Here is a 23834-nt window from a genome sequence, read left to right as displayed (position 1 = left end):
ATGCTGTGTCTAACTCTGGCCATACAGGCGACAGCCATTGCAAAGGCTGTTGCCAGGCAACCCATCCTCAGTAGCTACACTCCCTAATGAAGTCTGGTGAAGACCGTTCAGGTGGGATGTACCATTGCCTGGACTTTTGTAGGGGGATATGGTGTCAGTGAACAGCAAAGCACAGCAGTCATCAGCTGAAGCCACCTCACCCCATGCTTGAAACTGGCATACATTCCTTACCATCAAAAGTATAACAGTAGAAATTTGCCTCTGGGAAATAAAAGGAAATATTTATGGTACAATAAGCACACCATGCTTGCTTCATGACAAATGCACCAACGTAGTTGTTACAAATCATTTTCTATTCCAGGTCCTGCAAAGGGACAGAGGCCCTTTGCGAATCTGACTGCTTTTCTACATGTAAAAACATAGGGGATATAAAATACAGTACAGTAAAATAGCAGTTTATGCCTGTAACCACACCTGTAACCACAAAAAAAGGCTGAGAATTGTCATTATAATTTGAAATCATAATGTTCAATATGTGTGCACACAAAGACTTTGAACTGAGAAAAGTTATTTGTTACATGTTGCCTGCCTATAGGGGACAAAAAAGGAAGCAAAAAAGAAGAGAAAAATACTTTTAAGAGCACAAATATGCTTTTCTTTTTCTCAGCAAATGTGAAGTCTATGTTAAAACCCACAGTCTTGTCTCACATCTTAGAGGTTTAAAGGATTTTAGGGTACTGTTACGATTATGGCTACTTTTGTATTTCCCCCTTTCTGCTGTCTGAGCGCATCTCAGCGCATCAACTACGGGCCAACGTGAGTGACTTGCCGACTTCCCTCATAACCCCTCCTCTAAAGTCGTATTGACTCAAGAGGGGTGTTGAGTAATGGTACAGTCTCTTTGTAAATGGGTGTGGTTGAATCGTGCTTATGGGAGTCATCGGTAACACTGAACGAATGGTTACATATTAAACCTGACTGACCTGTATAGGCTATGTGTGTTTGTATTTATAAGTGCTGTAGAATAGTGTATGCATGCATGCATAATTACCAATAGCCTACTTTATTTAGGCCTATTGTGCAAATGGGTGCGTTCCCCGCTGCCCCCCAAGATAAGTCACTTTTGATTCGCAGTTATTTTTTTTTATTTGTGTTCAAGATCCTGAGCCAGAACCATTTCTGTGTTCGGCGATTTATTCTAGAATTTTGAGCGAGAGCGGCGACGAACGGGAGCGGGAGAGCTAGCGAGGGAGGAAGGAAGCGAAGGATCACGAAACACAAACGGAAAGAAAACGAAGGCAAAGATAGCATTTACCACAGTATGAGAACTTGAGAACTCTCTTTGTTGCTTCGATTGTTTTTGGAAGTATATTGACGTTTTTACAAGGACTACACGAAAAAAACGTTTTCTACACCCAGATAGTCATTGGGAGTTTAAATCCATATCGAAGAGGAAAGGGGATCACAACAGTAAGCTATAGGCTATATCTAATTTTCTGAAGAGGCCCAATCAAATATAGATTATCTCGCAGCATTTATATTTTTAAACCTAGTCGAATATGCATTTTTCCCATGTTGAAAAACGACAAGACTCAAGGAGAGGAATACAGAAACTGAAAGCAACGAGCAACTAGACTTCAACATTTTGCCTGTTTTAGATTTTGAGGACCAAGGAATAAGGACCAATATTTAGCCCATATTTAGAACAGTATTTTGTAAACGAAGCGATCAACCACCTCGCCCGGAAAGATTCAACTAATTAACAGGTAGCTATCATTTAAACATTTGTGCTTACATGATCTATCTTGCCATAATTGGCTGGATCCCCTGCTAATACGGCTAGCCCACACCCTGCAAATAGCCTATACAATATATGGATGCTGTTGCAAATGAAAACGTCACAATTAGTCGTTCTATAATCATAGGCCTACAAATTGTGATGTTTGAGCAAAATAAAGTTCACATTAAATATTTTTCAGCTGACCGTTTAGACACTAAAGTGGCTACAGCAGCATTACAGTGGAGGTTGCCATTTCTATTCTGATTATGAGCAGTGTCATTTCAGTATAACCTATGCTATTTTACACCACCACCACCAATTCGATTTTTGTAGCTACACCTGGTCCAACACGAATACGTAGGCCTACGTGCATGAATTTATATTAATTTAGGTGTGGTTCCATTTTTACAAAGATCTGGGAACGGCTACAGGGGGGAAATTGCCTATTTATCTGTATTAGATGTATTCTGGACTTTGGTACAGTGATGTTTCTCTGAAGAAGACTGTAGGCCTAGTTCGTTTTTTGGGTAGCTATAATGATTCGATAGTTCCTAGTTTCTTTCATTAGGGAATGGCACCGAACTGTTGCAAGGCCACTGACCGTCCATCGATGAGGTATGGGTGGTTGATGGCACAGCCTATGGATATAGCTTTATATGTACAAATTTACCAACCTGGAGCCCTGTATTACCAAAGCCACGCGCCTTTAAAGGATGTTTGGAATTTGAATTTGCATAGATTAGTGTATGATTAGGCTTCTGCACCGTCAAATTGCAAAAGCCTATGTAGAGGGCAAAATACAACGGTTTTCTATAGCCATAGGCGCAGAAGACGGTCATTTAACAAGCAAGTGTATCAAATATGTTGATGATAGTTGATAATAGTCTACGGTTAATCAATTTACATGTGCACCGCCACCGACAGGATAGCTATAGTTAAATGCAAGTATAGGCCAATAGTCGAATGAATTTAATAGCCTATATTTGCGACTTCCAGATCTCGCATCGGAAAAGAACCTGGGCTACTCTGGGCGCGTAGAGCAGTATACATCCTGTTTACAAAACAGCGTTGTAGCCAGCGATATCGCCACACATAAACAGTAGAGAATTGGAAGAATAATGAAAGCAACTATACAAGTCTTTAGGCTATGTGTAGCCTACCAGCACGAAACGCTCGCTAACCTTTCTTTATTCACCACCCTATTTGCTTACAATACAGGTTAGGCTACTGGAGCGATAACCTAAGTGAAGTTTCGCTATTATAAAAATGAAACGCATCCTTGGGCCTAGTTTTTACCCGTTCGCATTATTTCTGCCCGTTCGCATTATTTCTGCTATCGCTCCTCCTCATTTTTGCTTACAGTGTAACACTGACAACGCCAGTACCTCACACGTTACCGATAGTAGCCAGCAGGCCTACTTGCGTGACGTTCAGATCGAACGACCAAACAGCGCATATTTGCCATTCATTCTCGCTGCCACCTGCTATACACCGCCAAATGTAAAATATTACATTTCCTTATGCTTAGGAGCGAAACAGTGAGGCCTTGAAATGTTGGAGCTACATCCTGTTGCTCCGTCTAATCAGGGCATTAACCGAGAACTCGTTCTGATTATGTCTAACACAAAATGAGGAAAAATAGAGCATAAATGCATACAGCAGTTTGAATCACCCAGACTTATCAACTATACAAACACTTCAGTGGATTAGCCTTCTCCTTATATCAAGAACGTGCAACTACAGTTCATAAGTGACACAGGATCAGCCTTTTCCTTATCTCGAGCCACGCATTGCTCGACCAAGGTCATTAATGTGATTCGAGCTGAAATTCACCTGGTTTTCCCAGTGTAAACCAATAGCAACATGAGCAGTAACATAAAACTACACAGGGCAGCCATTGTAGGCGACTTGAGTTTCCCTATTCTTTGCTAGTTGTGTCCTGGCAGGGTTGCATTCAAGATGACAATGTAATTAGCACTACATTTTGTTTTTCTGCTCATTTGTATATGTAATAGTTGTCCACAACTCTTGTGCTTAATGCACTGGATCTTGGATACAAATAATGTGTACCAAAATAAACAAAGAAATCACTTAAATATACCAGTGGGAAACGGTCTTCTGTGCCCATAGCCACATCACTGTGCTTTATTGCCTAATTGAGCCATGGTGCAATGAGACTGGGATCTACTCATTTCCCCCTGTCACCTTTCATTAGTGGTGCATGATCTATGTGCTTGGAGGTTACTCTAGGGATTGGGATCCAGGTAATTGCTTCCTCCTACAGTAGGTTGGTGTGTGTGTGCTTGTGTGTGTGTGTGTGTGTGCGTGTGTGTGTATGCGTGAGAGAGAGAGTGTGAGAGAGAGAGAGAGTGTGTGTAAGAAAATTGACATAGAACAGACTTTCCAAAATCAACAGAACACGGGTGCCCAATAATGTCCCATGGAGGGCAGAGAGTATGCTGGTTTTCATTCCAACCTATCACTGCACAGGCTGATTTCACAAATGAATTCCCTTCTTGCTGGTTGAAGGTGTGTTAATCACCTGTGTAGTCATATGTTGGAATGAAAACCTGCATACTTTCAACCCTCCATGGCACATGATTGGGCACACCTGGTTTAGAGCATCATTAAGATGAAACAGGGCAGTAGCCTAATTCCAAAGGGTCTGGTAGGCCCAAGGATGACCTCTACAGCTGAATAATTGTCACCATAATTAAAGTGACTGGAAAAAATGACCATAAACTATCAGAGTGATATATCCACTACACATCCACCAAATATATATTCAAATCAATGCAAATAATTATTATAACACACATTATTCAAGTCAGACATAAATTCTGTGGCTCTGTCTCAAATTGCACACTTGTGTACCTGTGCATGTTCTTATGAGCTTAACTTACTAGTGCACCAACAAGTCAAGTACTTAGAATGCAAGAACATAAAAAAAAATCTGTTAATTTGAGGTGCACTTGTACTATAAGGTCATGACTTTTCTCACTGTAATGTGACATGCATCCGGCTAGCAGCTGACTGACATCAGAAGCGACAGTTAGCTAGCTAGCAAGATGCGAACTCCACACAGAAAGACCCCTGGTCAGGATTCATCCACTGTACCACCATGGACACTGCATAGCTCATCCTACAAATCTTTCCATAAAAGATCTCTATATATAAATCTCATGAAAGTATGGGAGGAGATATGCAATGAGACAAAAACATTTATTGACCATTAATTCATGACATCATCAAGGTACCTGACCCAATAGCTTAGAGTCTAGTGATAAATTGAAATCTACCCATTCAATTCCCATGTAGGAATAGATGGAAATGTTTACATTGACATAAGTTGATATTTCAATACATTTTTGATTACGCTTAATACATACCATAATAACGGCATTCAATGTAGTTTGAAGCCATTCACAGATTTACCTTTACAGTCACGTTAAGAAAAACTCTCAAACACCTGCAAAAGTAATAAGTGCTGCTAGCCAAAAAGATAATCTGCTGATGTTTAGTCTGCATCAGTCCGTATGGTCTTCTCTTCTTTAAAACTCCTCCATCGATCGAAATAATATGCAAATTCATCTTGTTCATTTTTGGAATGAAAGTTCAACTTTTATTCACCTTTATGGGTTTGTGCATATGAACTGCCCACAGGTTTCCGATTGGTGCACAGCTATATTTTACTTTTACATAACACTTGCATTTTGACATGCTCATACTGCATTTACAACAAGGGGTGTCCATACAGTCCCTATGGTACGTCGGTGCTGGTAAAGTGACAAGCAAGGGCAGTAACATACTATTTGTGTAATCAGTTTGTTTTTGCCCTACAGCTAGCACAAATGATTTGTTAATGATGCCTGAAACAAGTACAATTTTTGAGTAGTGGGCAGTGGGTATAAATCGTTGCAGAAGTTTTTGTTGTCAGGATAAATGAGTCTTTAATCTTGGTGGCTTTACAATAATTAACCTGCTTTAATATACAGTTTTGTATGTATGCCCACACACGGACATGGACACGCGCACACACAGTCTATATAATCCTGTTTGAGGTAATCCTAATCTTGTTTGTACTCATTAAGAGGTTCATGATTTAAATGCTTGTGAGTGATTCTCCTTCCCAGATTACTGCAGATTAGAGATTACAGGAAAAATGGTTAAGCCCTGCTAATTGTACATTCTAGAATATATAAAATGGGTACTACCACCATAAGCCACGACCATGAATACAACATTTTGGATTGGTTTGGATTCATTTGTCCTGCCCTTTAGAACAGTTGATCATTTTAAACTGGCAAAATTGGTAGACAAACCCAGGTCAGCATGGTCAGTCACGTTTTATTAAATTGATTCATGGCCGTAGCCATCATGTAAGAGCAAAATCTTGATATTTCTGATTAGGTCCACAGTATGACTGGGTGTGCTAATGCGACTAATTTAGCAAGCAAAAAGATAGGACTCTACTCTATGCTACAGGCCTCTTATGTAAGAATGCTATTTATATTTTTTTATTTATTGCCACAAACACTATTCAGCTATGACTGGCCACATGTAGGTATGATGCCTCTGAGGTAAAAGTGCTTTAAAAAGGTAATGCATTTGCTGGAAAAGAAAAAGAAACATATTCTGGAGGTAGCTGAATCATAGATATTTTGACCGAAAGCAATGAGTAACACTTGTGTATAGTATTGTGTATTGTCCTCATAGTCATGAACATGATCTGTGCCCAGTAGCAGTTTTTAAATTTTATTTATTAATTATTATTATTATTTTTATAATAACTGCTTGTCTAATGCATATTCCCTTAGATTGTAGATCGACTAAACTATAGTGGGAGTGACAGGCGACCAGCCAATCAACAATGAGTGAACTGGAGCAACTGCGCCAGGAGGCGGAGCAACTGAGGAACCAGATAAGAGTGAGAAGTTAATTCAACTGTATCAACAACAAATTCAGAAAATCATCTTTATGTTGGGGTAAAAACATGGGGGTATGGGTGGGGGGTGGCAAGAGAGATGATTTTGGAGCATTAAGTACTCCGAGGGAGGACAGTATAAAGATACATGGAGATATCTTGATCTATAAGTATTGCCATGCCATGTTATATCATATATCTGCTCTGTTTTAGGATGCAAGGAAAGCATGTGGAGACTCCACCCTAACACAGGTAAAGCATTGTCCCCTGTAAAGTTCAGCATAATATAATACATTTGTTTAAGTATTTGAAAGATTCAACAATTTGTGATGATATTGTAATAATATTTGGTCCACTTAAACTGACATTTGTCTGACCAGAATTGGATTTCCCTCCAAAATAGAGATTTTTGTTTCTTGTTAGCAATACCTTATGTAGCATATAAAGTAAATATTGTAGTACCCAGTGTCCACTTTAATCACTGTCATGGATGCTATAAATGTCTAGCTATCTAGCTGCTGCTGTTCAAATATACATTTTCTTTTACCCTTTATGTGGCACATTAGCCATACAAATGATCATTGTTAGCTTAATTTTAACACTGAATTGTATTTGTGTGTGTGTGTGTGTGTGTGTGTGTGTGTGTGTGTGTGTGTGTGTGTGTGTTGCACGTGTGTGGTTGTGCGTGTGGATTGATGTGAGGGGTTAGATTACAGCAGGTCTGGACCCAGTGGGTCGGATACAGATGCGTACGCGCCGCACCCTCCGTGGACACCTGGCTAAAATCTACGCTATGCACTGGGGCACTGACTCCAGGTGCGTACACTCCACTCCCTGCATTCTACACAGCGGCCATTAGCTTTGGGTTTGCCAATCAGCTTTGACAGTGGAAACCTAAATGCTTTGTCCCCAGCTAAGACAAAAGCCTTTTCTGCCTGTTCATAGCATTAAGGCATTTTTATGGCATTGTCCTTGTAGTAACTGTGGGCCTGTACTTGAAAGCCACGTTGCTGTACCACACAGAGTACCAATAGGTCATCATACCCAGACCTCCACCCCAGACTCATAGCTGAGTGTCTCTCCTTGTCTCTGCAGGCTGCTTGTCAGTGCTTCCCAGGATGGCAAACTGATCATCTGGGACAGTTACACCACCAACAAGGTAACAGTCCATCTGCACCGCAAGACACCGTCTACACCACTGAGCGCACTCCACTGCATACGCTGCACTGCCAATCACTTCTTTTGGGGTCAAATGTCTTATTATGGAAAAGTTAGTCTGCTTATGTACAAAAAGTTATTGCGTAGCTAACACAACCACAAACTACACAGTTTTATAAAAACATGTTGTGTCATTGAGTTATTGAATGCTGTTTGATAGGCAAAATGGCAGTTTTATCCATTTAAAATTGACACAACACAATAAAATGTGCAAAAAGTGAAGGGGTCTGAATACTTTCTGAAGCCACTGTATTGTGCAGGTATGTTTAATAAACATGCTTAGGCGCTAAATTGCAGAGGATGATTTTTGCAGGAATCCATACATAGAGCAAATTCTGGCCCTTGTTGTAGCTTCTGGACACTCCCCCCACCACCCCCAAAAAAGAATTTGGAGGCTGCACTTATGCATTCAGGATGCAGATGTGTTCCATAGCAGCGGCCTTGTCAGATGCTTTGAACAGCCATTTTTTGCTACTTAAAGCACCACGTCCTCAATCTGCCTCTTGTCCCTATCCTAGCACTAATATACTATATATATATATATATGTTGCAGGTTTATATATTTACTGCTATGAGTTGTGACACTGACATGGCACTCTTCATGCTTAAACCTTGTCTGTCTGTTTCTCAGGTACATGCAATCCCACTGCGCTCCTCTTGGGTGATGACGTGTGCATACGCCCCCTCTGGTAACTATGTAGCCTGTGGAGGCCTGGACAACATCTGCTCCATCTACAGCCTGAAGACTCGAGAAGGCAACGTGAGGGTCAGCAGAGAACTACCTGGACATACAGGTACCAGAACATCCATATGTATATGTGATGCATGCACATTAAAATGTGGCGGTGGGAAGTGGAGTTGGGCGGTCCTTTTGCTGCCACCTAGTGGTAAAATCTAAAGTGTCTGCCATTACCTGGCGGGAGAGTGAGCGTGCAGACTGAGCGTTCCTGTCAGCGTGAGAGACATCACTGTTTCTAGGGCTGCTTTGTTACAGCTTCATGATTTCCAAAGTCATCTCAAAGTTATATTCCAGAGTCTGTAATGTTGATGGGTAACTTTGCTATTAGAGTAGCAAGATTGCATCTAGCTGTAGGTATGAAGACCAAACCCTTCTCCATTGTATGTGCAGTCTGGTGTATTTATATCGTCACTCATTTACACTCTATCAGCGTAATTTGATAACTTCCTTTTGATATGAATGAGGAAACAGAGGAGTATGTTTCATGTGCACCTGCTGCAGCTAGATTACTGGGACCTGATTATCCAGTGAAGTCTGAGATGAGAGCAACCCTGCCAAGTGAAAGTGGCCAAATTATACACTGCTTTGTGGAGCTGCTGGCCACTGATCCCACTGGCCTGGTTAGGATGTGGTAGTAGGGCCCAGGACATACAGTTATGTATGCCCTCACAAGGTTCAGTAAGAAAAGGAGTTCTGTCTCAGGCTCCGACACTCCAGAGGAATACTCCTCAGAGACCATCTTCCACAGCACTAGACCGTCCTGGTTTAATTAAGAGCTAATTAATTACATTAAATATAATTAAAATCCATAGCAGAAGCCATTCCCTGTGCATTTGTATTCCACGCATGATGCATTCTGGAAACCCTCATGACAAAGTACCCATCTTTAAACACTCTATTAATATACAGCATCCCTGCCGTTTTAATCCTGAGCGGTGCAGTGAGTACGACCCTCCAGATTCTCTAGTCAAACAGCTGTACCCATACAGGTAAACTGAGCACACTGCTAGCACGCTGTTAGCATACTGTTAGCATACTGTTAGCCTTCACAGCACTGGGGGCCAGGCATTACCCCCCCGTGAGTGACTCTTGGAGATGAGAGAAATGGGATGACATAACCATCAGCATTCTTCAACTACTTCTCCCCAGGGGCCGGACTAATTTCATTGTCATTTCAAAATGCCGCACACTGGTCAAACATGCTGTTATTCTGTGTTCAGTAATCAAGGGAGTTTTTTATTTTATGAATTACTTTTTTTATCCTTCATCATGAAAGGGCAAGGATATGTTTATGGCAGGTCACACACGAATGCTAGCTGGCTGTCTGTCACTTTGTGTTGTGCGCACAAATCAGTTGATGCTCTGTCTGGATGGCTAACTGTTTAGCTATGATGAAGATACCCTGCTGAAAAAACAAGCTGGTCATAGCTGGATTTTACACCAGGATAAAGAAATGATGTTCTCTCAGCCTCAGGGTGAACTGCACTGCAGGGGCCGTGGTTTTATATGTCTGTTTGTCTGTCCACCAGGCTACCTGTCCTGCTGCCGCTTCATTGATGACAATCAAATCATCACCAGTTCAGGAGATACAACGTGGTATGTGTGTCTGCATATCACTTACAGCGAGACACAGTGCATTATTTAATGACCTACTTCGTCATTGTATAAATATCCTGTTACTTGTTATTGTGGTATTATAGTAACAAATGTGAAACTAGACAATCTAGAAACATTGTGTTATTCTGCTTTGTACAATTACCTGTCAGATTTTTTTTCTTTGCCTCTGCGTAGCTTACTTGTGCCTTTTTTGGTAATATCTGGACAATGTGTGTCACTTGTGAGTTTGAGTTAACGGGGAATACCGTTGTTCATGGTCACTATGTTTGTGTTTCCAGTGCATTGTGGGATATTGAGACAGGCCAGCAGACCACGGTGTTCTCTGGTCACAGTGGTGACGTCATGAGCCTGTCTCTGTCCCCTGACTTCCGTACGTTTGTGTCTGGGGCGTGTGACGCCTCCATAAAGCTCTGGGACATCCGGGACAGCATGTGCCGACAAACATTCACTGGCCATGAGTCGGACATCAATGCCGTTTGTGTAAGTGTGTCTGTACACACATATGTACACTCAGTGAGCAATTTATTAGGTAGACCAGTACACCAGCTTGCTAATGCAAATATTTAATCAGCCAATCATGTGGCAGCAACTAAAGCATGCAGACTTGGTCAAGAGGTTCAGCTGTTAAGCCCAAATGTCAAAATGGGGAAGAAATGTAGTGACGTTGGCCGTGGAATGGTTGTTGGTGTCAGACAGAGTGGTTTGATGATCTCAAAAACTGCTGATCTCACACCCAATAGTCTCTAGAGTTTGCAGAGAATGGTGTGAAAAACAAAAAACATCCAGTGAGCATCAAGGCATTTACCTTGGAGGTGAAGGGCCAGCCTGGTCAAAGCTGACAGGAAGGTGACAGTAACGCAAATAACCACACATTATAACAGTGGTATGCAGAAAAGCGTCTCTGAAAACACAACATGTCAAACCTCTAAGTGGATAGGCTACAGCAGCAGATGAGTCAAAAAAATACGTCTAAAATGCCTAATAAAGTGCTCACAGTGTGTTATGCCATAGGTGTGAACTTTCTGCAGTGCGTGCATCCGTCTCTCTATGCATCTCTTCTGCTCCATATTCAATTGTTATTCACTCGTCAAATGTCTTCTCAATCTCCCCCACCTCTCGCTCACCTTTCCCCCTAATGCCTGCTCCCCTTCCCGCTCCTCCTCCTCCTCCTCCGCTTGCAGTTCTTTCCCAATGGCAGTGCGTTCGCCACGGGCTCAGACGACGCCACGTGCAGGCTGTTCGACCTGCGGGCCGACCAGGAGCTCAGCCTGTACTCCCACGACAACATCATCTGCGGCATCACGTCCGTGGCCTTCTCCCGCTCGGGGCGGCTGCTGCTGGCCGGATACGACGACTTCAACTGCAACATCTGGGACGCCATGAAGGGGGACCGTGCAGGTGAGGCCACGGGGGAGCGGGGGCTCAAAATGTCACCCTGGGGTAGAGGAGGAGGGTTCAGTCCGTTAGGGGTCTGCATTTGCTCTCTCTGGCGACCCCTGCTGGCTGATCAGGCACCCCATTGACTGCGTGCGAAAGCTGATATGAAATGTCCTCCGACTGATCTGATCTTGGGCTGTGGGCTGCGGCCTGAAAAGAAACCAGATGTTTTTGAGGAGAAACGTGGATGGATTGCGTGCATAAACACGCCAATAATGGGATATTTATTCGAACTAGGATGGGAATTAGACACGCGCAGCCCCGCATTGGCCGCTAAATGAATGAAATTAAAGTGTCAGCAGATGAAGTCAGACGTGTCCTGTTTCTCTCGGCCCCTGCCACAGGAGTGCTGGCCGGCCATGACAACCGTGTGAGCTGCCTGGGAGTGACCGACGACGGCATGGCGGTGTCCACCGGGTCCTGGGACAGCTTCCTCAAGATCTGGAACTGAAGAGTTGCATCGCCACCCCCAGACACATGCACACACGCACACGCACACACACACTCACACAGGGTACATTGGGTTGTTCAGAGCTCAAACTCACATTCCGGTACATGTATTATGTACATAAGAACTACGTAAGAAAACCAGAAAAATTAAAACACGGTGAACCTCATTGTACATAATATGTACGATGTGTCACAACTCACAAGCATATAGACACAATTGTACATATGCCACACAATGTATATGCTACAGATTACACTGTATTCTGTACATGGATGGTGTTAAATTTCACACAAATACACAATTGCACTTGGACAAACCTGCAGTTTTCCTATATCTCATAGGAAATGACACGCTGCAAGGTGACCACATTTCCTTTGAAATGTGCACATCACGTGTAACCATTGACCAGTCACATGTGCACATATATCCAACAACATCATTTGGACTTACAGACACACTCTTTTTCTAAAAACAATTGGAAAAGAATATTGGACATTGTGGAATAACTCCTCTGGAACCCAAAAGGAAGAGGAGAAAGAGAGATGCTGGGACTTCATTCACTTCATTAGTTTTTTATTTCATGTCTCCTTCAAACAGGTCTCTTCAATCCTTCTCTCCAGGTAAAAGTTTTTCTTAAACAGGGTAATAAATGGGAGTGGGGGAGTATATGACGGACAAACTAGTACGTCTGATGCCAACAATGACACGCTGAAGAGACTGAGAGGGGTGGAAGGGAATGTCGTTTTAAAACAAAATGGAGGATGATTATAAAGTCAGTGAAACTGGTGGTCACTACTGACTGACAATAAATTGCTATTTTCTGTTAATGAGTTTTTATCTATATATACATTTATGTGTATATATGTAAATGTGTGTGTATGTCTGTATATACATATACAGTATATATGAGTGTGTGTATATTTACATGCATATACACACAAATCTAAAAATGTTTTGTTTTTGTTTTTTTGACAATTTTTATGCCGTTTTATTCTGTTCTCCCTGTGTGCCTCAGATATGTTTAAATGATAATGAATAATTATGTTGAACACATTGCATATAGTATTATACAAAATGATTCTCAAGGTAAAACAAAAATTTAAATGTGGGTTAATCCTTTCAAATTTCTTTTGGGAAAATAATCAAGAAGGGTGTTGATGCTGTTTGACTTTGTCAGTGTGTTACGTCTGCATTATAACGGTATACATTGTACATAACAATAAACACCAGTAGCCTTTCTTGCCAGTGTTGGCTGAGTGCGTGAGCTCATTATGACCAACACCCATAATGTAGTGTGCACAGGGTCAAAACAAAGGACATTCCATAAAATGGCCACATGCTAGAACATCCAGTAGTGGATATTCCCATCTCATGAATGAACTAGATAAAGGAATATCCAGTAGTGCATCAAGCCTGGGCCTGATAGCCTCGTTTAAGCAGGGACATCCTGTACAACCCAGGGTTTTTTTGTCCTGTACCAATTCGCCCTGTGCTCTGTATTTGCGCTCTTTTGTCAACAACCTGTAAAATTCATACTGTTGCACGGTTACACCGCATTGCAAATGCAATTCATTTCTGACATAAACACCGTTATTAAATGAAATTCTACCATCCTAGAGCTTATATTTTATTTGAAGTTCCAGTAACACTGTATAATAATGTTACATGAATTGGCATTAACCAATGTAGTTAACAGACTGAGAAGTTAATATGTACAGCTTTTAATGTATTTGTACATCATTAATTCATGCGAACAACTTACTTAATGTCAACTTGACATGCAACCTTAAGTGTGATGAAAGTTGCTGAAAAGACTCCGGGTCAGCAACAGCCTCAGACCAGATAGCTGCTGTATCTGCTGCTACTGTACTGTGCTCTGTAGCGTGATTGATGAATGCAGTTAATTACATAGCCACCTTACCTGGGGTTAGAAATGCACTGAATAAATTAACTAAATTAACTAGCAATGACAAAGGAACAATTTTTCATGTTTCTCAGCGATACTGTACAAAATTGAAAGTATCACATTGACACTAACCAAAGAAATCACTCAGTTTAAACAGAGATCAAAGTATTTATTTTTTTAAGGACTTTACAGACTCATGAGTTCATTCAGCACAATCTTGTAAGACTTGAAAATTCATTAGTCTACTCTATTAAATACAATCAATCATGAAAGGGTTTTCCCCCTCATAAAAAGGAACAAAAACATACATTAAAAAGACGACTTGTTTTTTTTTTTCCCAAAAAGGACTTTACAAAAGAAAAATAGAATAATCAACCCATCAAAGAGGATACAAACTCTGCTTTTAAAATGTCAACTAACCTCTTCTGGCTCACTACAGTACAACAAAATGAGCAAAATCATAATTCCATTCACATATTGATTTTAAATTTTACAAAAAGGTAGAGCTTAATTTTGTATGAATATATATCTATACATATCAGTTTCTGGCTTTTACTACAGCAGACTTTTAAACCAAACTTCACAGCAGCTGTCAGCAGCCCAATGGTTGTGTTCAGAAACAAATCTCAGTGTACAGCACTGTGCTAAAGTGGCCAACAGGAAAGATATCCTTCCCATAAATCTAAGAATTAATTATGAATAATTATTTTTGATTTTGAAATCACTCAAAAGGACTTGACAGGAACAAAATGGCTACTGTGAGTTATGCACAGCCACAGTTCGAATGACGTTTCTATCCATGATGGAACACTACAGTGACTAAGAATTAAAAAATAAATAATAAAAATTATCGAGAAGGAAGCAGTTGAAGCCAAATGACTTCTAAACTGGGCAGGACTGCAGCTACCCCAATGCTGGTTTCCTTCTGTCACTATGTAAAGCGTCTTTGGGAGAGTCTGCTGTGAAAAGCACTATACAAATGGAATAGAATTGAATAGTACTGTATGTATACCAAATGCATTTGGCTTAGGTCAAATACCCATTTTGACTCAATCTTTCAAAAATGGGTATCTAACTCATGTTAAGATCTATATTCTATATACTATATTCCAATAGTCCAACAATATCTCTCTATTGATATTATTATAATTATGCCATTTCCCACACTTGATTGGGTCCAGATTCAGAGACGTACAGTATGTGGAACTCTCTGGCAATACGCATGTTCACAGAAGTGACGTGATGCAAGGCACACTTTGTTTACTGTCCGTTTATTCCAATTCCTTCTCGTAACTTCCAGTCGGTCAGGAAACATTAAGTGCAAATTTTAGGTGAGAATTAATTTCAAGGCTTGTGGGCAATTCTTATTTGCATCACTGAGATTTTTTTTATGAACACAACCAATCCTTCAAATGAAGTACCTCAAAGTCATATCATTTGAAGAAAAGAAATTGGGAGGCAAAGACTCAGATACAGTATTGAAATATAACTCCAGCTGTCAGGGCACACTGATTTTCAAAATGTATTCACAAATGAAAAATATCTGGATTTGAAAAACGCACATGTTCTTTTTTAGATTGCTGTGTTAGGGAAAGTTGATATGTAAACAAATGATTTTCATTAGAGGAACATTAAGTGGCCTTTTTCATGGACTAGAGGGGCCAGTGCCCCCTGCTGAATAAGCAACAAAATTGAAGAGTTGAGGGATACAGGGCTGGGATACGGGGCTGGGTTACGGGGATGGGGACAGACATGCTGATTTACATTTATATCGGCAAAACTGCTGTTCAAATCTACAACTTCCGTTCACTGGGACTTGCAGGATGCACCACTTCTTAGCCCAAGAATATATTCACGCAAACATTTAGAAACTAGCATGATTTTGCTTTCAACCCTGTGAGACCCAGCTTGGTGAAGAGTTCTTAAAATTAAAAGTAGGTGATTAAGCATCAATGACTGCCATATTGTTGTTGGGGAACTATAAACTACCTCTTACTAATCGTGTTTTTGGCGTGGAACCTTCTGCCATCGTAACACGGAGTGTGGCTGTCTTATAAATAATGACAGATTTTCAAAAGTTAGAGATTCACTTGTGCAGCAATTCCTGTCGACTGCTTAATAGTTTGAATTCTCCCAATGCGGTGAGATTACAATTCACACTATTTAGGCAAAACCAGGCAGCATTTATGGTAAATTACTGTCCATTACATTCAGTGCAGCACAAGTGTACTCATGCTTTCTATAACAAATGTCTAGGCCAAACGAGATATTTCTATGTCAACCTAGAGAACTGGAATCCTGGAAACACTGGGTGAATTTACCTCTTAATGGGAGATGCATTTAAGGAGCTAGGTCTCAAATCTAGTCTCAGCTAACCTGTGACAACAGTAACATATTTTGTTCCTTAAATGTGCGATTTTTAAAACACGTGTATACATTTCAATGCACAGCATTGAAATAGAATTGAATAGTACTGTATGTATACCAAATGCATTTGGCTTAGGTCAAATACCCATTTTGACTCAATCTTTCAAAAATGGGTATCTAACTCATGTTAAGATCTATATTCTATATACTATATTCCAATAGTCCAACAATATCTCTCTATTGATATTATTATAATTATGCCATTTCCCACACTTGATTGGGTCCAGATTCAGAGACGTACAGTATGTGGAACTCTCTGGCAATACGCATGTTCACAGAAGTGACGTGATGCAAGGCACACTTTGTTTACTGTCCGTTTATTCCAATTCCTTCTCGTAACTTCCAGTCGGTCAGGAAACATTAAGTGCAAATTTTAGGTGAGAATTAATTTCAAGGCTTGTGGGCAATTCTTATTTGCATCACTGAGATTTTTTTTATGAACACAACCAATCCTTCAAATGAAGTACCTCAAAGTCATATCATTTGAAGAAAAGAAATTGGGAGGCAAAGACTCAGATACAGTATTGAAATATAACTCCAGCTGTCAGGGCACACTGATTTTCAAAATGTATTCACAAATGAAAAATATCTGGATTTGAAAAACGCACATGTTCTTTTTTAGATTGCTGTGTTAGGGAAAGTTGATATGTAAACAAATGATTTTCATTAGAGGAACATTAAGTGGCCTTTTTCATGGACTAGAGGGGCCAGTGCCCCCTGCTGAATAAGCAACAAAATTGAAGAGTTGAGGGATACAGGGCTGGGATACGGGGCTGGGTTACGGGGATGGGGACAGACATGCTGATTTACATTTATATCGGCAAAACTGCTGTTCAAATCTACAACTTCCGTTCACTGGGACTTGCAGGATGCACCACTTCTTAGCCCAAGAATATATTCACGCAAACATTTAGAAACTAGCATGATTTTGCTTTCAACCCTGTGAGACCCAGCTTGGTGAAGAGTTCTTAAAATTAAAAGTAGGTGATTAAGCATCAATGACTGCCATATTGTTGTTGGGGAACTATAAACTACCTCTTACTAATCGTGTTTTTGGCGTGGAACCTTCTGCCATCGTAACACGGAGTGTGGCTGTCTTATAAATAATGACAGATTTTCAAAAGTTAGAGATTCACTTGTGCAGCAATTCCTGTCGACTGCTTAATAGTTTGAATTCTCCCAATGCGGTGAGATTACAATTCACACTATTTAGGCAAAACCAGGCAGCATTTATGGTAAATTACTGTCCATTACATTCAGTGCAGCACAAGTGTACTCATGCTTTCTATAACAAATGTCTAGGCCAAACGAGATATTTCTATGTCAACCTAGAGAACTGGAATCCTGGAAACACTGGGTGAATTTACCTCTTAATGGGAGATGCATTTAAGGAGCTAGGTCTCAAATCTAGTCTCAGCTAACCTGTGACAACAGTAACATATTTTGTTCCTTAAATGTGCGATTTTTAAAACACGTGTATACATTTCAATGAGTTGTCCCAGGAGAAGTTCCAGCTGAGTTTAAACTGCCACTCATCTCTCCCCAGCAAGTCACCCTTAAAAACATTATACAGCAAACCATTCATAATTAGCAGGCCTGAAATATTTTCATACACCCAAACATAGAAGTAGAGTTATTGAGCAAAGTCAAGCATCTGCTTTCTCCAAGACCAATTTGCATGGAAATCCGAAGCAGAGCATGTGAAACACACATGCATGCACACCCCCCCTCCCCCCCACCCCACACACACACACACACACACACACACACACACACCATCATGTAACCTAAAGCTACACAATAAAACCTCAAATAAATTGCCTATACCCATATTTACTGTAATGTACCAAGCTTAATAAAAAGAAAGCTTTATGCACAAATTCTTTATAAACTTACTAAAAAACTGGTCTCACCCAAATCTCTTTGAGTTCAAATCACAAGCAACCTCCCAACAACAATGAAAAATTCTAATTTAAATCTGAAAATATTGGTCTCATCACCTCTAGCAAAACGGCGATCTCAAATTTAAATCCTTGCATGCTTTTTCATCCCGTGTCATTTATTTTCTTCGAATGTCCGCCCTATTTCACCCTTACGTGTTAGGTCTCAGAAATACTCAACATCGATCCGTGTCAAACCGTCCCTGTTTTTCACTCAAATGCACGTCAAAATCACATTATGGCTTACGCTGACTGGTTATGGCTTGCACCACCATTGCTGGGCAATATTAGCACAACATTGCTTTCTTCCACAAAATAGACCGCATCCACTATCCTGTATGCTTGTGTTGCCCTCTGCCGGCAATTTATGGGTATTACACTCAATATGACACGACAACAAGCAAGTTGGATGCTCTATATACAATATACATAATCACTACATTTTCAACAGGAACCAGCCCCTTTCTGAAGCAGATCATCCCACCAATGCTGGCTGCTGCAGGTTGTCGTGCACACAAATACACATGTATACTCCCATTGTACTGAAAGACATCTATGATTTAGAGCAGGGGTGCCCAATAATGGAGGGCCGAGAATATGTCGGTTTTCATTCCAACCTATCACTACACCCGCAGATTTTACCAAGTAACACACAGGGCTCAACAATCACTTATTTTTCTCTCCTTTTCCTCGCTCCTGATCAAGGTCCGCCATTTTTAAGGACATTAAAACCCCTTCAATGTTCCTTCTAGGAGCTAGAAGTAGAAGTCAGGAACTCCCAATCTTCCCTTTGAGCAAGAACACATCAGCGCATCCTGTGCGTTAGTATTTTTTGTTGTTGAAAGTTTGAGGTATCGATGATCAACCTGTGGATCCACCTCTCCCCATCTGCCATGTCTAACTGCCGTGCCTTCGAACTGACATTTGAGAGAGGAAGGCCAATTAATTTGCCTAATTCGTGTTCCCTGAATTTCGCCGTCTTTACTTATTTTTCTTTAAAGGTACAATAGGTAAGATTTTTGTGTTAAAACATTGTTACAAGACCATTGTAAATCCCTTCCTATCATTGAAAAGGGCTCACTGACATTTTGACTCACGCTCTGCCTGTGATGATAGTCCTTAAATTCAGGTTTCAAAATATGCAGTTGACGGGCCGGCACTCCATATAGCTGTACAATAATTCAAGCTCATTGGTTGGAAATTGGTTCTAACTGCCACAGCCAATGGCGTTTCAATGTCAGTGCATTCACAGAGAAGGGCTGGGATAAATAGTGTTGTGGTTTGAGGGCGTTTGTTGCTGCAATTCCTCTCTTGACCGTTAGAAGTCAGTTAGAAGTTAGAGGGGCAAGGAAAGGAAAAAGGGGAGGAAAAACTAGGGATTGGAATGAGCCCACATTCAACCAGAAAACAGGGAACTAATTCGTGAAATCAGCTGGAGTATTGATTGGTTGGAATGAAAGCTTGCATTAAAATCCACGGCCCTCCATGGCACATGGTTGAAATTGCAATGAATTTTGATACCCCAAAAGACCTCTTCTTGACATTACAAAACTCACACATAAATGTGAACTTCATCTGAATAAAGCTTTATAGCATGGGAGTGTTTCTATATGCTAATTATTAAACTCTGAATTCATTCTGAGCATTCTAAATGCAGGGTTGTGCCTGCCAGTTTTTATCAGATAAAGTGCACTTTATGATACTCCCATTCCAAGGCACTGCATTAACTATAAACCTGGCAGTCTGTAGAAACTCATAAACACAAATCACAATGGCAAACAAACAGAGGGTAGGGTGGACATACTGGTAAAGATCAGCATTAAACTGGTGTATATGGTAATTTCTTAACTTTACTACTGTACATTATCTGCAATATAATACATTCAGGATACTATGATAAAACTATCATACTACTCCATTATATAATTTATAACAAGAATAAATTCAGCTATATGCAACATGTAAATAAGTGTGCCCTGGATGAAAAAAAAAGTCCAAACTTTAATAATTTTCTTGTTTGTTTTGTTTTTGAAATACTGCTGTAATTACACCTCATGAAGTGCAAAAACAGTCACTAAGAATTCAGTCTGAAAACAGAAACGGAACCTTTTGGTGTTTGCTAGAATATCTATAATACTATGATGTATTTGTGCCAAGTCCTCCACGAGAAGTGGATTGTCCCATTAATACCAAGGTCACTTGCCAAAAAATCTAAACAAGAGCATTTACTTCATTTTATTGGACGTTTTTCTTTCAAAACTAAAGGTTATTAAGCAAAATAGGTAGACATAGATACACGTACGGCAACCAGACACTCATGTTAGTCCCTCTCATTCGAGTCGAGCAGCAAGCCAGCATTATGCTAAGCTTGCTGTCAGTCTCGTAACTTAAATTCCAATTTCATCTTGGCTCCAAATGGTCTCACAGTATGTTTTCCATCATGGATAGCTAGCTAGACATCAACTCCATATGCATCAAAAACTGCAGCTATACTAGCATAAATCGTAGTGAAGCAGTCTTCATTCAATTAGCACCTATGTGATGAGATGGGAGCCAGTCAGCATAGCTTAACATAGCACAACATATGCTACTTCCTGGACACTCACAAACTTTAATAAATATGGCACATATATACACCAAGCAGCGTAGCTAGCTCTAGTGTTGATGTAACTAGTGTAAAACAAGTGTTCTTTAATCATTTCAGCTTCTGCAATCACAAGTTGACATTGTATCAACGGTAGCCAGCATATGAATTTAGAACAGTTTCACTGGACCTACTTGCCACAGATGTGCAGTTATCGGTTTAGATAGAGAAGATCCTGATGATACTTCAAGCATAATATTGCTTCGGTGCCACAAAATATTTGTGCTTAACAACATAAGCACAAATGAAATACTAATGGAAAAAGTGCTAAGTATGTAATTTTACAATCCATTCTGTGCTATTTCACTTTAGGCACGTGTATGATTCAAGTGCTTCTATTTAGACAAATATATTATTTAAGATACAACAATGTCATATTTAAAAAGTCCCCCAACAAAAACAACTAAAATAAATAGAAATTAATGTATACATGAAATTTTCAACTTTGGTTTGGAAAACAATACATATAGTTTATAATAATGTGGACTTATGTATGCACGCAAATGTGAGCATAACACACACACTTTGACCATATATATATTTTTGCCATATATCCTTAGTTATTCTGAAATAAAAGTGTTTAAGTGTAAACCCCGTTAAAGCCCACTGAACTGTTGGCTCACAGCAAGCAAAGAGCATTGTCACTACGGGGAAAGACACTGTATGGCTATAGCCTCATTCGTCCATAATAAACCCATTGAGCCCCCTCCAACTCACACCCAGCAACTGACAGTAAACGCTGCACTGTAAATGCATTTTCAAAAGGGATACATTTTCTCCTACAACTACACGCTGTGCAGAGTGCAGGGCTGAGTAATTAAGTTTAATTATAATTATATATTTAACGTGAATTCCCTCCCAAGCGCTCTTCATTAAAATAATAAATCTCACTGCCACGCCCTCCTTGTCGCTCTTCTTGTCACTCTAGAACCCCAACGCTGAAGCTAACGATAAAGTAGCAGAACATAAACACCCTCTTCAAACTACATAAACTCACAACGGATAATAACAAATACAGCTATTGTGTAATATGTAATCTCAGATATTTACAGATAAAATGTAACTAGAAAAAAAGTCTCAATGAGTAAACTATTTATTACTGATATTTCTCCAACCTCTTATTCTCACAGAAACAAACAGTGGAATTAAATAAGTTAGCTGGTCCATCTCTCACCCAACGCCCCAGCCAGTGCTTCTGCATGTATTGCAGTATAGCACTCCCGCTCACATTTCCTTCTCTGTGAGCACTGATAGGTTTCATAGTGAAACTCCTTCCCTTTTCCCAACAGCTCATAATACTACCACATTCAGTACAAAAAAAAAGTATATTTGGAAAATAATAATACAAAACAAAGCACTCGACTGTTTAGTACACTCCCTTCTGGAGTTTCAGCTCCAGATGAATGTTTGTCACTTTGCTATGACACTCCAAACCAGTAGGGGGACCCACTGCCAGACACATCAAGGCCATTAGCTCTCTGCTAGGACAAGCTCACTGCCTTATCTGAAAATGCTTATAACATTGTGCCTTAAAGCACATCTCCATGTCTTCCCGTTTTGCCAACCGAAAATCCATCCATTTGAAAGATAATGTGGGTCTCAGACTAAATGAAGACAGGAATGTCCTACCATTTAAGTAACCAGGTGCCCAAACCATGGAATTAACACATCAGAGGTACAACATTACAGAAATATATACAACCGTATTTGTGCTTTGTGTAATAATTTGGCTTTCCATCGATCAAGTTGGTGGAAAATATGAACAGAGAAAGCAAATTGTTCAGTGACAAGGTGTCACGGTCGGTCAGTTGGCCTCAGCCAGCCACTGGGGGAATGGAGACAGCACGCCGAAATCAGACAAAAGAGACGAGAACTGGAATCGTGAGGGGCTTGGGAGATGATGGGTGACAGACAGGGTTAATTCTCTCTGTCTGCGGCCCCTCTACTCCACTCCACCCCCTCGCTCTCCCAATGGGAATGCGTAGGCGCAGGGAGGGGGGACCCATTTTCTCAGCCAGGTGGACAGACACACGGACGATCGCACGAACGGACACAGGGACGCGGTGGCTGCCGCTTCACCAGTTCATGATGCAGTTCCTGTTCAGAGTCATGAAGTACACCTGGCTGCTGCCCCCGGAACGCACAGAGGCAAAGAACACCTGGAAGAGGGAGAATGTTAGGAAATAACTTACAGCTGTAGACAAGAAGAAACATTACTGTCTGTGAATGGATTCTCCTGCTTGAGCTGGGAAGAACATGCTGCAGGACTGGTTGCCAGGAGGCATTTGCTCTGAGGTATGTGACCAAAACTATCGGCATAAGTGGTGCAGTTATCAGAATCTGGACATTACTGTCAGAACACAAATATCAACCTCCTATCTGTGTGTGTGTGTCTCAGTCTGTGTGAGTGTGAGTGTGTGTGTGTGTGTGTGTGTATGTGAATCCTGTCTGACCTTGTCATTTCTCTCACACAGGAACTTCAGTCTCTGGGCTCTCTTATGCATGAAGACTCCATCCAGGTGGCCTGTCTCTACAGATCGGATCTCTATGGCTTTCTCTCCCCAGCCCATGATCTGATTGGAGCAGATATGAGCTGCAGGAGAGAGGGAGAGAGGGACAGAGAGAAAGAGAGGGGAGAGATTCCACAACACACTTAGTATCAAATCTCAGAAACGTGCATGAACACACGCTCGCACACATTCGCACACAAACACGCACACATTCGCATTCACACACACACTCACACTCACA

General features: G+C 40.7%; 2 protein-coding genes across 3 annotated transcripts in view; one reads left to right on the top strand and one right to left on the bottom strand.

The window, feature by feature from the left end:
* Nucleotides 1-938: 938 nt before the first annotated feature.
* On the top strand, nucleotides 939-13411 carry gnb2 (guanine nucleotide binding protein (G protein), beta polypeptide 2). Of its 2 annotated transcripts, none has more exons than XM_061248513.1 (10): nucleotides 939-1470; nucleotides 6598-6707; nucleotides 6918-6956; nucleotides 7414-7520; nucleotides 7800-7863; nucleotides 8554-8716; nucleotides 10191-10257; nucleotides 10557-10758; nucleotides 11460-11676; nucleotides 12060-13411. In XM_061248513.1, exons 2-10 carry the CDS (start codon nucleotides 6651-6653, stop codon nucleotides 12164-12166), a joined length of 1023 nt encoding a protein of 340 aa, XP_061104497.1. In that variant the 5' UTR covers nucleotides 939-1470; nucleotides 6598-6650; the 3' UTR covers nucleotides 12167-13411. The 2 variants fall into 2 exon arrangements, with proteins under 2 accessions (XP_061104497.1, XP_061104496.1); XM_061248512.1 differs by having other exon boundaries at nucleotides 939-1766.
* Nucleotides 13412-20659: 7248 nt separating this feature from the next.
* mink1 (misshapen-like kinase 1) overlaps nucleotides 20660-23834 on the bottom strand; it is a 43632-nt gene continuing 40457 nt past the window's right edge. Inside the window, exons 30-31 of the mRNA XM_061247395.1 lie at nucleotides 23537-23676; nucleotides 20660-23242 (exon numbers count right to left, since the gene is read on the bottom strand). Of these exons, the coding sequence (XP_061103379.1) occupies nucleotides 23159-23242; nucleotides 23537-23676 (224 nt within the window). The 3' untranslated portion in view covers nucleotides 20660-23158. The remainder of the gene's footprint in view (nucleotides 23243-23536; nucleotides 23677-23834) is intronic.

Source organism: Conger conger, chromosome 7 (assembly GCF_963514075.1).
Source record: "Conger conger chromosome 7, fConCon1.1, whole genome shotgun sequence".
Classification (NCBI taxonomy): domain Eukaryota; kingdom Metazoa; phylum Chordata; class Actinopteri; order Anguilliformes; family Congridae; genus Conger; species Conger conger.
This window is presented reverse-complemented; position numbering and strand designations above follow the sequence as displayed.